Source organism: Rutilus rutilus (assembly GCF_951802725.1).
Source record: "Rutilus rutilus genome assembly, chromosome: 2".
Classification (NCBI taxonomy): Eukaryota; Metazoa; Chordata; class Actinopteri; order Cypriniformes; family Leuciscidae; genus Rutilus; species Rutilus rutilus.
In genome coordinates this window covers 32789589-32807927 of record NC_140210.1, presented here as the reverse complement: position 1 = coordinate 32807927, position 18339 = coordinate 32789589, and the positions used below count along the sequence as shown (strand labels likewise).

The following is an 18339-nucleotide window of genomic DNA, read 5'->3' as shown; positions in this document are numbered from 1 at the left end:
ATTTGCTGTGTGTTTGTCTCTTACCCTGTTTTTAATTGTTTACAGCTGTAAAGGTCAACACCCAAGTTGGGGATCTGCTGTAAGCGTTTTGGTCTTTGCGTGTTTCATAGCGTGCTTTCTGAATCCGTTCTTGAATAAGAGGAGTATTTAATTTAATCTGACTCTAAGGCCAGATTAATTCAAGATCACTCTGGACCATCTTTGAATGCTTTGATTCTAATCTTATATTTGGAAAAATCCTGCTCAAACTTGTGTCATCTGATAAAGGCAAGGGCAGGAGGGTTAACGCAGGGTGGTCTGCTTCAAGCATCCAGGACCTCAAGGTGTTAACAAAGTCTCGCCGTTCCCCCTGTTTGTTGTGAAGGAGAAAATGTGCATGTTTAACCTCAGATGTGTGGTTTAGAGTGTAACGTAGCATATAAACGCTATTGGTGTTATCAACGCTTGTGCAATGAAATGGCAGAGGGCTGGTAGTGATTATCAGCAGTTGGCTCGTTGTTGCGTTCCACTGTCTCTCACTCTGTATTGTTTGGGAGTTGATGGCTCACTATGTTAAGAAAGTAAAGACTCTCAAGGAGGAGAAACATTCAGGCATCACTACTCAGACTGTTACCTAATGACTTTTGACCCCCAGTTGCTCTTTACATGCCAATATGTCTTTGTTTTTCATTAGTTCATCAAGATTTTACTATTGTTTTCCCACTCTTTTTTGTAACTACTTAGTTCTTATATAAACTTAACTTCTCTAGAAATAACTTAACATACAAAGAATGAATGAATACATACTGTAGTTGTTGATTATAGCTGTCGCCATCCCATTATTCCGTTCTTCTGTTGAATTAATATTTATAGTATACAGCTTCAATTCCTGTAGTCTTGCCATGTAGACCACTTCATTGATGACAAAGGAAGTTATTTAGTTTTGACATGGTGTAACCCGACTCAAATGTAGGCAAGCAATGCCGCATCTTAGCGCTTTAACTTGGATGCATTCAACTGATGTAATGACATATTTTGGCCTTGTTAAGGCTTTTAATGTGCCTCATCTAATCATGTAATACTGTTTTGAGTTTGTTTTAGCTCAAGTGCATAATGATTTCATTTGTTGTGAATAATCTTATTTTGTGCATTGTCTAAGTGCATCAAAAAAGGTTCATTTTTACAATTTTGAGTATTAAAAATTCTAATTACACCATGGTGGTGTAAAATAGGATGATTTAGGTGTAAAAAATTATATATATCTTAATGCCTATACCTTTATAAAATGACCTATACACCACTTGCTGCTTTATACTGTTGTACATATCTCCTGGTTACACCACTGATTTCAATCTCTTGCATAGTTTGTATTACTGGAACATTTAGCAGTCCATTATTGTAGGTATGATAAGTAGTGTTTTCAGCATTGTGAAATAAAGTGAAGAGTTTGTGAAATATGTGTTTGTTTGAACAGCTGACCTTGATTTTCGGCATTTTAACGTGATTCAAAGTGCAGGCCGACTATCCCTTGTAGCGTAGTTTACATTAACATATGGAAAATGGATATTTATAACCTCTTTAACCTTTTAAATGTAAATCAGTTGAGCCGCAGACCTCTTCAGACAGCCCCCAGCAAAGAACAAATCAGCTCTGTGTAACAAACAACATATGGGCTTTATTGACCAGGCAGTTGAATTACTGTAGAGGTGGGAATGCGGATTTGTCTCAATGCGGCCAAGGGACGTGTACGACAGTGTTGCCGTATTAGAAACATGCCTCTCTAAGTTATTCTAGCTTATATATTATCTTCCTGGCACCTTGCTAGACTAAATGGACTCGTCTGTTTTGCGTTACGCAAGGTGCAAGTGCATCACCTCGCGTGGACCATATCATAAGTCCTTTTTATCCCCCCTCTCTGTTCTCAGGAATGTGTTGTTTTATGCCACTGAGCATATGGTAATTCAAAACACATTGAGAACCTTGTACATGTGTAGTTTACCACTGAACCGTTTCAGGGCTAGTCGGCAATTTGCTTTATTTCACGGTTCTGATATTCAACAACCTGTTTTTCTTTTTCTAAGTAAACAACTCACAACGCTAATCATGCCGACATCTGTTTGAAAAGCGTGCATGGTATGGTTTAAGTTTAGAATGCATACTGGACTGATATGTAATGGTGTTATGATGTGTTGTTTCATAAAGCTTATTGTTCATTAGATACATAAGCACATATACTGTGCTCAGTGGGACGCAATATCAACACTTGTGTTATTATCTAATGTTACTTTTGTTGCCGTAAACCATCGTATTCAATGGTTACTCCAATTTTCATTATATGCCTTCAGACAGGCAGCAATATTCTGATATTCTAGAGTATTTGACTCAAATTCAGTCTTAACAGCAAACAAACTTCGATTTTTACACACCAGGTCCAAACCACATTTTTGATGACATCTTCTGATGCATCGAATGGTTTAATCAGTTTTTGCACATTGCCAATCTTGTCTAATGCATCTGGTGGGATGGTCACAAGAGGCTAGTTTTCAGTTTTCCGTTGTCCGTTGTCCGTTGTCCGTTCTCCGTTCTCCGTTCTCCGTTCTCTGTTCTTTTTCCACACTTACGACTCGGCATGCACAATAGCAGGCAATATTGGATATTTTATTGTACATGCTCATTTCTCTTATTTTGACATTTTAGACAATATTTTATATCATCTAATTTCATTTAATTGAATAATGTATAGCACTTTTTAGTGTTGTGATGCCTAAATTCACTTTTAGCATTTAATATGATCAATATAATTTTGTGTGTTTTATTCTTAATTTATGCAGACTTAATTTATACTCATTTATATCAGCAAATAACATGAAAATCATCTTATCAGTATCAGCCAGAAATGTCATATCGGTGCATCCCCTATAATGGTTATTTTCTGTATTGATAGTTACATCATTACTATAACAACTGAGGCATATACTCTGCATATTGACTACAAACAAACAGATCAGATTTCATAATTTGCTAAATGAAAGTGTGGATATTAAGTCCTAAAGATCAGATATGAAACCCAAATCAGATTTGTGTGCAGTGTGAATAAACCCTTATTGACATGCAATTCTACATGGGTAATATATCACCCATGCTGTCTAGATGGAAAAGCAGTGATTTCATGGATAGCCAGACAGGAGGGGTGATCTATCCATGAGAATGGTCCTTCTTTGGACCTGATCCAGCCTTGGGTCATGCTAACTGGTCCTGACCTGTCACCTTTTAGCCAAGGGAGGTTAATGATAGTGGACCTGTAACTGGAGCTGTTACATCCGAGTCAATTCTCAGCAGGGTGTAAGACTGAACACACACACACACTTGCACACAGACACACTTAGTGCAAAGGTTGAGGGCAGACTGAGAAGTCTCGTGTCTCTCTGATCTAGAAAGAGAACCCACATCTGAGCCTGGTTTTTCACTGGATAAATCTGAGACCAAATCTGCCTGGGGACCTGACATTACGCCTGAGCCACTTAAACTCACAAAAATAGAGAGGAGAGAGAGAGAGAGAGGTTAAGGGAAGGGGAGGGAGGTGACAAAGTAATAAATAGAGTGGGCTTGAAAATACAGAACAGAATGGCCCCAACCTGATTGTTCACATCCACATCCTTTTTTTTTTTTTTTTTTTTCAGGAGAAAAAAAATGTTTGCTCTCTGAGGACTGGTTCATGATTGGTATTTCCTCGGGTTAGATTTGGGGAGAGGAATTTGACTTTGAAATTAGCTAAGTTCAAAGTTTACCCATAATACAGCTACATATGGTTGTGCACACAATTCAATTATTCACCTACTCTCAAAATATGAGCAGTTTCAATAATATTAATCAGGAGCATACTTAGTGTATTTTATATTTAGTTAAGTAAGTAACTTAATCTCTTCTCACTAGTGTTACATTTGCTGTATCACCTATACTGTTATATTTATCACATATCCCACTGAATTTAACCTTAACCTTTGTGTGCTTCTACCTTAATTCTATCCAACTCAATGAATTTAATCATTTAATTGACATTAGAAATGACAACTGACAAAGGTGTCTGATGCAAAAATTCAAAGCTTTAGGCTAAAGATTTTCTTAATACGTGGGCCCAAACCAAAACAATTGTTAGTTATCCCTGCTGTCCCCTATACTGAAAATGTGCACAGACTATATTTTGAGTATTGACGGATTTTAACCTCCTTCTCTTCATAGTGAGCCCCTAAAAGATATTTTTTAGTGGATGGAGTCTTTCTAGCGGTCAGGAAAAGCATTGCTCTTGGCCTTTCAGTTTCATTGGACTGTATGGATTGTGGCAGTTTTACTACAGAGTATTATTGTTGCTTAAGTTTCTGGGATTTGTTGATATGTTAATAATAAATAAAAAATATTGCATGCTACAATCTACGTTTTATGGCTCGACTCCCAACATTGATAGTCAAAAAATAAACAGATGGAGTTAACATAAATCTCTTTAGGTCCCACAGTGTGCAAGTTTATAGTTGCCTTACGGCTGTGGATATATGTAAATGCATTGCAGATGTTTATAACCATATGCATATACACTGATTACTCTTCATGCAAATGGAAAAAAGATTCCTTGAAATTCAAAGAGGCTTTAGAAATGACCTCCTCACACAGTTTTAATAGAACAGGACTCTCCTCGATGGATTGCTCCATATCATTTTTTCTTTCCTGCAGGATTTGCAGTCCACACTTAAATGGAAAAGAAAAGCAACATTTCACACCAGTGTTGATCCACTCTTAGCGTAGCACTCACTTTCCAAATTTGTAGATTCATATCACTTCAAAAAAGAGAAGCCAGAGTAAAGTTTATCTTGGGGGAAGCCTGTAATTTCACTGCCCAGTAGCTGCAGCCTTGAGAAGATATATGGATAATAGAGCAGACAAGAAGATGGGCTTGAGCGAGTCTGTGACTTTAGTTTGGATCCTCCTTATAGGCAGTATTTATTTTTGTATTTATTACAAAATGCATTACCTCTAAAGGTTGTTCAGTTTAGGGTTGGCGTGGGAGTGTTTAAAAGGAAAAGCTTGATGTAAAATGTATTTTGCAAGCAATGTCAAACAAAAGTCACATACTCGGTTAAAAATGTAAGAAACCACATTGAATCGCAGAAATGATTTGCAATACTTAGTGTATTGCACAAGTTTGAAAGAATTACAAAAGCTATATTGGGACCTGAGTATCGGAAAGTCTTGAAACATCAGATTGCCCAGATTGATCCCACTCCTACATGCAGTAGATCCTGGCACGTCTATGACTTTACATGGCAAAAATATGTTTCACCGCACGTCATGTGAGATGCAACCTTCCAGCCAACCAGAATCGCGTATTCAGACAGACCATAGTATATGTTTTATTTATTACTTATGAACTGAATACATTTTGAAAGAAAACTATTATATTTAGAGTTCTTTATTGCAGGCACGTCCTGATTTTGCAGAGTTAGACGCTTTTCTGGGTCAACATATTTTGTTGATCCTGGAACAACATTCCTGTTCCCTAAACCTAACCCTACCCATAAATTATTCCTAAAATCAGAGGGAAATAGTTTGTGAATAGCACTGATGCAGAAGCACCTAACCCTGATTGTAAGGCTAAACTTGACATAAAATGTAAACTTGTCCCTCAAATCTGATTGGATGTTGAACCTGTTGAATGTTGCACTTCGTGGAATCAGGTTGCAATATTGTGGCATCTGAATAAGCTAATTGAAAGAATCTGACCAGTTCTGTTCATGATTTAAAGGACTGTAGTGTGCTTCTACTTCATTCAAACTCCATGCCAACTACTCCATGTGCTACTGGTTAGCAGGACAGCAAAAGACCCTGATAGCATCACTCCCTCCTTCCTTCTGTCTTAAATAGCTATGACTCTTCCATCCTGTTGACAGACTGCCAGAGTCATGCCAAACCAAGAACACAGTATAAAATGTTTTGTTTTGTTTTGTTTTTTTCTTCAGAAAAGGAAAGTTCATTTGAGGTGTGTTTAGTTAAGAAATGAAGTGAAGTGAGTGATCTGAATAAAATGTATTTGTAGACAGTGAGGTCATCTTCCATGTCCTCTTTGAAAGTAGGTAATTTTACTATTGAATCAACTAAAGCAAACAGCCTAATTTGCAGCAAGGTTTAGACACACACCCTGTGATCAAAAGAGATGTCTATGAAAAATCAGTTTCTGAGTTATAATAGTTAGGTCAACATCTACTTTTTTGGGGGTTTTTTTGTTTATGCAAGTCAGCGCTATTTGAATTAAAACTATTATTTTGCCTTTTATTGTGGATTTTTTATATATATAAATCCCACGCTACCGTCTGTCTCCTTGCTAATCACTTATTTCCTCCACAGATGTCATGTGGCAAATAAAACATGCCCAAAAAATCACAGCTGGAGTAATCGCTTATGCAGATGTGAGCCGGTGCCCGACACCCTTCTTTCAAAACCACATTCTGGTAAGTGCTAATGCACGTTCACAGCCTTACAATGCTGTGTTTTTCATGTGTGTCTACATGCGACTGTATAAAAGAGAAACAAACCCACTGAAAGAGGGACCCAAAAAGAGACAGAACTGATGACAGACCTTCTCTTCTTTAGATAATTTTTGTTGACTTTTTGCCGCATAGCAAAAATACACTTAGCGGCCACTTTCTTAGACACACATGGTCAACTGCTTGTTAATGCAAATATCTAATCATCCAATCACATAGCAGCAAATCAGTGCATTTAGACATGGTCAAGACGATCTGCTGAAGTTCAAAGTGAGCATCATAATGGGGAAGAAAGGAGATTTAAGTACATTGAACGTTGCATAGTTGTTGGTGCCAGATGGGCTGGTATGAGTATTTCAGAAACTGTCTACTGAGATTTTCATGCACAACTATCTCTAGAGCAGGGGTGCCCAATCCTGCTCCTGCCGATCGACCCTCCTGCACAGGTCATCTCCAACCCTAATCAAATACACCTGCCTTTCATTTTCAAGTGATCCTGAAGACGTTTATTGGTTGCTTCAGGTGTGTTTTATTAGGATTTGAGATGAACTGTGCAGGACAGTCGATCGGCAGGAGCAGGATTGGGCACCCCTGCTCTAGAGTTTACATAATGGTCTGAAAAAGAGAAAATATTCAGCGAGCACCAGTTCTGTGGGCGAAAATGCCGTGTTGATGCCAGAGGTCCGAGGAGAATGGCCACACTGGTTCAAGCTGATAGAAAGGCAACAGTAACTCAAAAACCACTTGTTACAACTGAGGTTTGCAGAAGAGCATCTCTGAATGCACAACACATCGAAGCTTGAAGCAGATGGGCTACAGCATCAGATCATCACACCAGGTGCCACTCCTGTTAACTAAGAACAGGAAAATGAGGCTACAGTTCGCAGAGGCTCACCAAAGTTGGACAATGGAAGATTGGAAAAACGTTGCTGAGTCTTGATTTCTGATTCGACATTTAGATGGTAGGGTCAGAATTTTGTGTAAACAACTTGAAAGCATGGATCCATCCTGCCTTGCATTAACAGTTCATGCTGGTGGTGTAATGGTGTGGGGGATACTTTATTTTCTTTTACACTTTGGGCCCCTTAGTACCAATTAAGCATTGTTTAAACACCACAGCCTGAGTGGTGTTGCTGACCATATCTATCCCTTTATGACCACAGTGTACCCATCTTCTGATGGTTACTTCCAGCAGTATAATGCACCATGTCACAAAGCTCAAATCATCGCAAACTGTTTTATTGAACATGATATGAGTTCACTGGTCAAATGGCCTCTACAGTCACCCGATCTCAATCCAATAGAGCACCTTTGGGATGTGGTAGAACGGGAGATTTGCATCATGGATGTGCAGCCAACAAATCTGTAGCAACTGCGTTATATATCATGTCAATATGGACCAAATTCTCTGAGGAATGTTTCCGGCTCCTTGTTGAATCTATGCTATGATGAATCAGTGCAGTTCTGAAGGCAAACATGGGTCCAACCCAGCACTAGCTAGGTGTGTAACTAAGATAGCTGCCGGTGAGCGTATATCCATTTACAAAAAAAAAACCACACTAAACACAATAAAAAAAGTTTATTTATGTCTGTATTCTCAAATTTCATGACTTGCACTGAAATTATTTGAAGCATTTAAGTATGTTATGATTTTTTTTTTTTTTACTTTGCATGTAATCAGAGTTCCCTCAAATTTTTGTTCTTGCTGAGCAAAACATATTTGTATTGGGCAAATCCCAAGGATACCAAACCGGCTCATTTATCGCATTTCTTTGGACTTTTATGCAGTAACTTGAATTAATTCATTCATTAATTATACAAAGTATGCATTCATTCATTCATTCATATAAATAAATACATACATACATAATGTGTGTATGTATTCATATGTAATGTACTCATTTATTAATTCAAACAAAAATGTTTACGAACAAATTAATGAATATGCCGTTAGAATGGGTGGTGCCAGTGCCATTCTGTAATATAGGAAATAGTTTGTCATTATGGCAGATCACAATCACAGAATAAACTCTGAATTGTTGCCAAAAAAACAACACTCAGCAATCAACACCCTTGTCTACTTGTCATCAAAACAAGGCCTACAAAAACTCTGTTGAGTTTCTGTAGGAGATAAAACTGCCCATCATTTAAATCAAACAAAAAACATCCCCAGCAAAGTGTGCATAGTAAAATGGAATAATGTCTCATTCTCAGCCTTATAATCGATCTCAAACCAGAGATCTGGTTCAAGTGGAGCATGACGTAATTCAGGTTCAGTGCAATGGTAGTGACATACTTGTCTTCTTTACGCTTAGTAAATGTGACAGGTCAAACCTGAGATGGAAATAGCAGTCTGTTGGTTTATGCACACAGCATAATAATGCATAAGATATGCAGTCAGAAGACCCTAAGGCTAACATGTAGTATTGAGTCTCAAGAGGAGCAGATAGCAGTTTCCGAAATAGACAAATATATACTGCATGCGTGAGTGCAAACTACTGCACACATATTGGGGCACTATATTAAATATGAAAAGACAAGTTGATTTGGTGTAGATGGTTATAATGCTAGTATGCTGGCCAATTTTCTTGACTGTCATAGTGAAGTGGAATAATAGATTTGCATTCAGCTCCTCTGTAGCGGTTAGGGAGTGAAACACAGGTGAAATTAATCTTTGCTAAAGCAGACACACTAAGAGGAATGTGTCGGGATTGTTATTCTTGTTGCTTGCTTCATGGAAATATCCCACATCACCTTTTACAGTACTTGGCTCAGTCCTTGACAGAAAAGCTTTATAGTACACCCTGCTAGCACATTATCTTGCAGGTCAGATTACTTTAACTACTAATAGCTAAGCACTACAGATGTGCCTCTTTCCAGCTGTGTAATTTCATATGTTCGAACATATAAATGCTCACTACAAAGGTAGCAAGATCTTCCTCAGCTGCAGTGGCAGATTACGTAAGAGGAACTGATGCTACTGATGTAAAGTGTAGGGGTTATTTCAGGGGTAGGGGTCTACAGTCACGCTACAGTTCTCTCTCTCTCTCTCTCTCTCTCTCTCTCTCTCTCTCTCTCTCTCTCTCTCTCTCTCTCTCTCTCTCTCTCTCTCTCTCTCTCTCTCTCTCTCTCTCTCTCTCTCTCTCTCTCTCTCTCTCTCTCTCTCTTTGTTCTGTATGTCTTTTGAGGCACATAAACATAGCTGAAATGCTTTGAGAGCAGTTGTGTGGCTTGACCAGCACAGAGCAACACTGCATAAACATTGATTGCTGTCAGAGCATGCAACTTTGGCTGGATTGTGTTTGGTGCTTGTGAAGCAGCCTTTTGCAGAATACAATATTTTTATTTTGTGTATGTACATTTACATTTTTATTTGCGTGGTTTGAATTGATCCATTTTTCAAAACTGTGACTTGACAAAAGCAACAACATATTTTACTTGATTACATATCTTTTCAAAAACATTTTAAATGCATTTTTTTTAGGGTAAAACATTCTTTCTTCTTTCTTTCTTTCTTTCTTTCTTTCTTTCTTTCTTTCTTTCTTTCTTTCTTTCTTTCTTTCTTTCTTTCTTTCTTTCTTTCTTTCTTTCTTTCTTTCACATACTGTGAATTATCATGGAGGGTGTACCACATGACATTTTATATCATTATCTAACATTGCCATGTTCCATTGTTTCTTCTTTTCTTCTTCTACTTCTTCTTATTCTTCTTCCTTTTTTGTGATATCAGGACTAGTTTTTGACTTTTTGCCCTTTTTGCAAATGAAAAAATTCATTTGAATTCATAAACAAACACAATTATGTCATACATACATCATACGAGAGGTGTATTCAAGTAATTACTATGATGAATTTCCGTTTTTGTATCTTGAATGCATTAATAGGTCCAGACAAAATTAATGTCATGCCAAAGCAGTTGCACAAAGATTGCTCAAGTCCAATGAACCAAATTATATATCCAACCTCATTTAGCCAACCTCATAATACCCTGAAAGTGTTTCAGAACAACTGTCTAAATCCGACACCTGCAAAAATGTGCTCTCCATGCTATTTTAACCAATACGAATGCAGACTTGAATCTCAAGTATGGTAAATGAGGTAAACCCCATATCTCTCAAAGGGAATACATTCTATGAAATCATATGTGAGTTTAATCCAGAGTGACATTTAAAAAAAAAAAAAAAAAAATCCCCCTGTGTTGTGAAAGTTTTTTAAAAATGTCCAGACCAGCATGAGACCTTTCCAGTGAAAACCAAATAGTTTTTATTTACTGTAACTGAGCAGTTTCCCAAGAGAAATGTCTTGAAATGGCAACGGCAAACCACACTAAAAATACCATTGCCATGCCATGATTACCTCTTGTGGTGTTAAAAAAAAACCTACTGTCAGGATTTACTTAAGACACGCAGTGTTATTTTTGCGACTGACTGAGAAGTTTCCCTTTCAGACGCAATATTTATGTGAGGAGAGTATTTCATTGAATCATGCAAGGTGATTTACTACGGTTTGCGTTCGTCAATTTACTGGTATGTGTACCATTATGTAATGCCCAAAATGCATGTCTTAAACCAGACACTAATTTGCGCTGCTTTTGGTAGATTGCATTGGTCATTATGGAAATGATCAGGCTGCGTCTGTGTTCTTTAATTTGCACGACATCAGTAGATCACACGCAGAACTTTCCATTCCCATCGGCGATTTTTTTTTAATTGTGCTCTCATGCTAATTTGCCCTGTTTAGTCAATCTGGCCCCTAAATGTTAAAATCATTCTGGTTTAAATGACATAACATTTTGTCCATTTTGCAAGATTCCCTGCACATGTGGAGCAACAACATGCTAGCAAAAAGTTTATTAGGCAGTTTATAAACTCTTTCCACTTAAGGTCGATTCTTCGTAATGTGTCCACTATGTGTTTAATCATTGGCAACCACAAACACCAGTGACAATAATTCACTCTCTCTCATCAGTCAAATTTTTAGGCCATTTTGGGTACTCCAAAACAAAGAAGGCAATATACTGTGGCAGAGTTGAATTAGCCACTGAATTTGTTTTCATCGAGTTGTAAAGAAAAACATCTGTTTATGCCTTTGGGGGTAGCATGAGGAATGCTGGGTAGAAACACTGTATTTCTAAACATTTGATCATGTCTGACAAATGTGCATGCTGGACATTGTTCTTTACTTGCGTAACGCTCTGGGAATTGGCCTGACATTCCATAGCATTGACCGAAGATTTCCTCACAAATGTAAAAATATGTTGTACTGTAAAATAAGAAGCTCTGTCATGAAACTCTAGATGGTGCAGACTCATGGGTCTTTAACATAACTGATGATATTTACATTGCTATCTACATGGCACAAGCTGATTGGGTAATGTTGCATCAGCAGCCAATGAACTTGCTTCTCAACATTTACATAGTTAGCATTCACTTTAGCAGTTTGCAGCGCACTTTCAGAGTTCCTCTGAAACCCTCCACCTTCCCCACTTCCTGTATAGATCTGCTATATATCCTATTTGTCCTGAAGCAGTATGTCACGTCCTGCATGCTCAACAGCAGCATATCAGTGTATGTATTGGCAGTAGCAAGTTCCTGCAACCTACAAAAACAGCAATGCTCAACAGCATCAGTAATATCAGTAGCAGCAGTGTAGCAGATCTATTTCGCCAAGAACAAATACATTACCATTGTCATATCCATTACACCGTGTCCAAACGACACGCGATGCAGTAAAGGTATCTTTTCCATGTCAGTCAGAGTTTTTGTCCTAACCAGCAGCGACGGCGACACGCGACGATTCGATTTTAGAAACGGTTTCTATTTTTCTGCGACGTCGCGGCTGGAACAACAAACACAAAGTGTGGCAATGATAATCTCAGGTACAGTTTATGTGCTTTATTTAATGTTCAAAGCATGCAATGTGATTTTGAATATCATTTAGTGCTCCCAGCTTTGTAGCTGTAAAAGCAACAATGGATAATTCACCTCAGATCTTGAAATTTAACAAATGGAAACAAGAACGTTCAAACTGTGAACAAACAAGTGTATTCTTTGACAAAGATTGTTTTAGTAACTCAGTAGCCTATGTGTTTTTAATAATGTTTAAATGGTGTAATATTTGTGAATTTGATTACGTAGCCTACTTATCCATTTTCTTGCGATTGCTGTCAAAATTACTCTCTGGTGCTGTGCACTTACCGTGAGACTCCGCCCACACACTGTTCTGATTGGCTGTGGGTTTTGATTGATTTTGACGCATCTCGCAGTCGCGTCCAGTGTTGCCAACTTAGCGCCTTTGTCGCTATTTTTAGCGACTTTTCAGACCCCTTTAGCGAAATTTTTTCAAAAAAGCGACTAGCGACTAATCTAGCTACTTTTTGAACAAACCTCGGTAACCTCCAAATGTTGCCAGCATGAGTCCTGCGAGCGCGAGATTTGCTTTCTCCTTGCGGTCACACACCTCTCTCTGCGTCTACCCTGTTCAGTGAATGGCTGAGGGCAGCAGCACGGCAGCTACAGACGTGAATGAGCAGTTTCCACGGACGGACTTTAAAAAAAATATATATATTTAAAGAATTTAGTTTGACCATTTTATTTTCCTTTCTTTTCTTGTGCTTATTACTTATAATACTCACTATCACAGTGCTTTAGTTCACCCAGTTCCCGACCTCTCAATTCAGATAATTTTACACATACTGTATAAAAAATAGTCATTCAATAGCTACTCGTTCTATTGTCTGACAAAAAAATATAGTAAATGAGAACAGCTTTATTGGACATTCGGCTATATAGCCTATATTATATTATATTATATTATATTATATTATATTATATTATATTATATTATATTATATTATATTATATTATATTATATTATATTATGTTATGTTATATTAAAATACAGTATGTGAGCATGATTTTAATGAGAAAAAACATTAGGCAGGCACATGTACGCCGCGATGACGTCATGAATATGCTAATTGTCGTTTGACATCATCTAGCGACATTTAGCTACTTTTAGGGGAGGCGTCAGCTACTTGCCATTGAAAATAGTTGGCAACACTGGTCGCGTCGCGTCTAGTGTGGACAGACAAATGATTTGTCGCTGGAATCTTAACGTATCGCCTCTGGTTAGGACACGGTGTTAGCATGCTAAAAATCTACATAGAGCTGTCATGATAGAACTTCTATTTATCTTCTCTCCATCTGCAGACGTTGAGCAGGACTTTTGTGGCCCGGACAAAGAGCTGGATGAGGAGACCTGTCAGTGTGTATGCCGAAAAGAGCTGAGAACGGCAGACTGTGGACCACTCCACTACCTGGACAAGAACACCTGTCAGTGTGTGTGTAAAGCGCAGCCCTCCTGCGGGTCTCATCAGAGCTTCAACAAGGACACCTGCCAGTGCACCTGCGCCAAGTTGTGTCCTAGGAGTCATCCTCTCAACCGCACCAAATGTGTGTGTGAATGCACAGAGTCTCCTAACAAGTGCTTCTTAAAAGGGAGTCGGTTCCACCCAGCCACATGCAGGTGAGAAAAGTTGTCTGTTATTTATCAAATGTAAAATGACTTTTGAGATACTGACAGAGATGTCATATCAGTCTGCCATTGGACCCCAAACTTGCACCATTGGTTGAGCCTATGTTGCTGTGTTTGATGGTTCTCCCTAAAGGCCCATTTTCCTTTTTTCGCTTAGGGCTAAAAAGAAGTTTGAAAAATCTTTTCAGAAGCATTCCAATGCATATGTAAATATGTAAATGTAAATATGTGCTGCTCACATTCCTCTGTACAACAAAAATGACAGCAGATAAGATAGCATCTGATTTTAGCTTTGTGTGCATATGTTTGCACGAGTTCTGCAATTTGGCAGTCACGTCGCATTTATTTATATACCACTTTATAGAGTAATATTACTTTTAAAGTAAGCAGCTTTACAGCATTAAACATGAAAAATCAGAAAATTGTTGCTTTCAATTAGAATTTTTACTATAAAAGCAGCTGTCCAGTGTGTTGAAGTTTTTATTTGCGCCTGACCTTCGACGGACTGAACAGAAGAAATGAACCAGAGAATATTTGCATTTCAAAGAAGGCGGAGCCTCAGAGCACCCACCTATTATATAATTGTTTTTTACCAACCGGAGCAAATTTTTCTGTAAAGTTCGCTTTGGCAATCCGTTTTGAATTCCAGAAACAAACTCTGAAACCTTCGGAACCTTTCTTCAATTACGCTTGAAGTATATCGGGGCCTTAAAACATTTGTGTTTGTCCATAATTATGTGAAATCCATGATTAACTAAAGTTTAATTACGTTAGCAAGTGTAAAGATAACTATTAAAGGTTGTTATCGTTTTATCCAAAGTGTCATATGCTATTCACACTTATACCAAAACTGTTGATGGATTTAATGTACAGTAAACACTTTGCAGAATTATGGGTAATTAAGGCCCTTTCATTACAATGGTCAGCCCTGCATGAAATTGCCACACTTTGCTATATGAATTATGATGACAGGGCAGCCATTCATATATATGTATTGAAATTAATTAATTTAGAAGTATTGTTCATCGTTAGTTCATGTTAACTAATGTAGTTAACATAAATTAAGCCTTTTTGTAAAGTGCTACCGTTTATGGAAATGTTTTAGCAATGTTTTATTTTTCCATATTGTCTTACAATGCAGTTTATTTTTATATGTTTACCTTTATTTTGTCAAAGATTTACTGTATATTTGCTTCAGTTTCATCATTTCATAATTTTTCAGTTTTATTATCCTACCAAATAATTCAAGTAATTCTGTGACTGTTGTTGATTTTTATTATTTAAAAAACCATACAAAATATTACTGCTGCGCTTACATGCTACAGTGATAATATCAGATAGTAATACCATTTTTTTCCCTTTCTTATTGTTAGTTGTGTCTGGCCGCCGTGTAACGTGGACCCCAGGAAAAGGAGATGTAAGGATAATGAGTATTTCAGTGAGCAACTGTGTTACTGTATACCCACATACTGGGGGAGACTGAGCTAAATACAACCAACAGTGCAGGTAGCGCTGAATGCTTACGGACACGCTGGCATTTGGAGCAGTGCTAATGTTCGGCTGCTGCTTATCTGACTCACATGTGCTAGTCATGTGGACTAGTGTGGAGTAAGTGGGAGACAAGAAATGTCCACATTTAACCCCACATATCAAGCATGGGGTGAGCTATTAAGGACAGAGAGAAATTTTCTAAGGCTGGAGCCATGTTTTTTCATTGTTTTAACTGAATTGTCTTTTCGTTATTTGTCAGATGATTATGATTATATAATTTATTGCCATGAAATGTTTTGAATCTCCCTTGTTCATAGCATTCATTTCGAATCTCTGCAAAGAAAAAAAACCACTGTGATCAATATTTTTGTATCATGTTAAGTCCCGTAAAATAAAGTATACAGTTGTATTATATATTGTTAACTTATTTATAAGCTAGACTATCTTATTGAAATAATACTGCACATGATTCAAATTTATTCAGTTTTGACTACCAAATATATGCACCTATCATTCCAGATAAATTATATCAAACTGACAGTGCAAGCCGGCAAAGAAATGTTTTTGTGCTGGAAGCATTGCTTGTTGACAATCTAAAACCATCATGCAAGTCACCTACAACATCGAAGACTCTGAACAAGGAAATACAGCATGATATTAACAGGAGAAAAACCTGGATATGGACCATTAGCAGCTGAAACCTGGTGCTACATGTATGCAGTTCCATAAGTTACATGAGTGACAATGTACACTTGGATGAATGGATTCCACTTACGTCACATCCACCCTGCCTCCTTAAGTAAAAGCAGTATACAGTGAGCAAGTGGTGTGTGGAATGACCTGAAGTTTGGAGATCAGTGGTCTTTTAGGACTTTAACCTCAATGGATTTGTAAATAGGAGCAATGTGATTGGCCCAACTCCACTTGATATCGGCCCACTGTTTCAGCTTGACACTGTAAATATAATAAATCACCTCTGCTTCCATCCCAGTCCTTGCATCTGTGTCTGCCAAAAGTGTGTGTGTGATTGTTTTGTTTTTTTCTCTCCCTTTTTTTCACTGTTTCTCATTCCATAGAAAGCCCCTGTTGATTCATAATGGAACAATAATCTTCAGCCATCAGATGGGAAGAATCAGAAACAAGCTCTGGAGCTAAATCCAGCACATCTTTTGTCTTCTAGCATATTTATACAGCAGGTGGCCTCGTTCCCATGTGTTTTAACCCCAGTACATGCATAGACATTGTCTAAATGCACACACATCCCTTCTTCTTTTCTTCAGGGCTCTTCAGATCTAGTTGCATCACTTTTGCATCTGGAATATATTACCCCTTCCTTCTCTAACATTGTATTCTGACATGCTTGGACTTTATGCTGTAAAATTGTGCACCATTTATCTGTTTCCAGCTGAAACGAGGGTTTCCCTGTACCCTGGTTTGCAACAGATTGTACCATAGCCATCTGCATCCGCTGCACAATCCCAGGAGAGACCTGATAAAAATAACATGTGTGGACTCACAGTGAATCACCGTGAAATAACTAGAAACAGTCTTCCTGTCAGTGGATTTGGGTTTTTGAGAATGAGGGTGAAGCCATGTCTAGCCTGATTTTCCCCTCTGCCTTGGCTTGCTTACCTAGTTCATAGTGGTGAATGAAGATGAGGTTTAAATTTCAACATGTAGCTGACATTAGGTTTTCATCTGGTGCTTGTATATTCCAGTGAACTAGAAACGAAAATAAGTACAGACATGTAAATAAATGAGTGGTTTGTTCTGATAATTTAAAGGACTAGAGTTTCAGACGTCCCAGCTAGCATGTTTATACAATGTAAACAAAAATAAGCGATGAGCAAAACGCAGCACAACAAAGAATTTACAGAGAAATTCGTAGTAACGTAAATTTGATTATGCATAGAAAAACTATGTGGTAGCCAGAACATGTCAATAAGCAGAAATATGTTACGCTGCTGAAGAAATATCTCTCCCTGTGTGTGGTCCTGGGAACCTCAACTAGAGGTCATCAAATAAATCCTCAAGTCCATAAAAGCTGTAATTTCTGCCTGTATTTTTCACCTGAATGGGCTCCAGTATCATACACCTGGCATCGGTTAGGTATCTGCTGCATTGCTAGGCTTTTCATTGCAGTTAAGATTACTCTCTCCATTATGTGCTGTTCTATCACAAACCGGATGCAACTTAAGTCACCTGTGTATGATTTTAATATAGATTCAGATGTACAACATTAAGTTGCAATTGGTTAGGGGTTTATTATTGCCTTCATGTACATTATCCACACATCACATGTCTCTTTAGGGGAAATGCATGAGTGTTTGTTTTCATAGCTGATTGTGGAATCTGTTTGTGGCATTACTAAAGTGCTGGCAATCAACTCCTGTCCTGTCCTCGGGCATTTGTCTGAACTTCCAGCCTGTGCATTTATTCTTCCAAGCACTCACACAGCTCCAGTTGTCAAGTTTATGTTCAGTATACTTTAATTGAAAAATAAAATAAAAATGTCATGTGAATAAAAAGACATGTTTATATTCTTATGATGTGGATTCTGTATGAGTAAACAAGAAAGTTTCGTTTTACTTTGCACTATTGCAAGAATATATCCTCACACATTAGATTAGGGTCAAATTCTCAGAAGTAACTAAATATTAACTACGACTTTTGCCTCAATAAACTCCTATGCTTATTAATAGTTATTAAAGTAGTTACTAATGACCCAAGGTGTGTAACAGTGGTTTTTTTTTTTTTGCACAACAAGAATTGAATATTTGATGACTGAAGTGCAATTCAC

General features: G+C 37.7%; 1 protein-coding gene and 1 long non-coding RNA gene across 3 annotated transcripts in view; one reads left to right on the top strand and one right to left on the bottom strand.

Annotated features, from left to right (window-relative positions):
* vegfc (vascular endothelial growth factor c) overlaps positions 1-15942 on the top strand; it is a 38365-nt gene extending 22423 nt beyond the window's left edge. For both annotated transcript variants that reach the window (XM_084401580.1, XM_084401581.1), the window contains exons 5-7: positions 6373-6476; positions 13724-14039; positions 15422-15942. In XM_084401580.1, the coding sequence (XP_084257706.1) occupies positions 6373-6476; positions 13724-14039; positions 15422-15536 (535 nt within the window). In that variant the 3' untranslated portion in view covers positions 15537-15942. The remainder of the gene's footprint in view (positions 1-6372; positions 6477-13723; positions 14040-15421) is intronic.
* On the bottom strand, positions 6274-8017 carry LOC311285789. The gene is made up of 3 exons (XR_014626424.1): positions 7886-8017; positions 7102-7745; positions 6274-6901 (listed from the first exon to the last, which is right to left on the bottom strand). It is a non-coding gene; the product is annotated as an uncharacterized lncRNA (long non-coding RNA).
* Positions 15943-18339: the final 2397 nt, after the last annotated feature.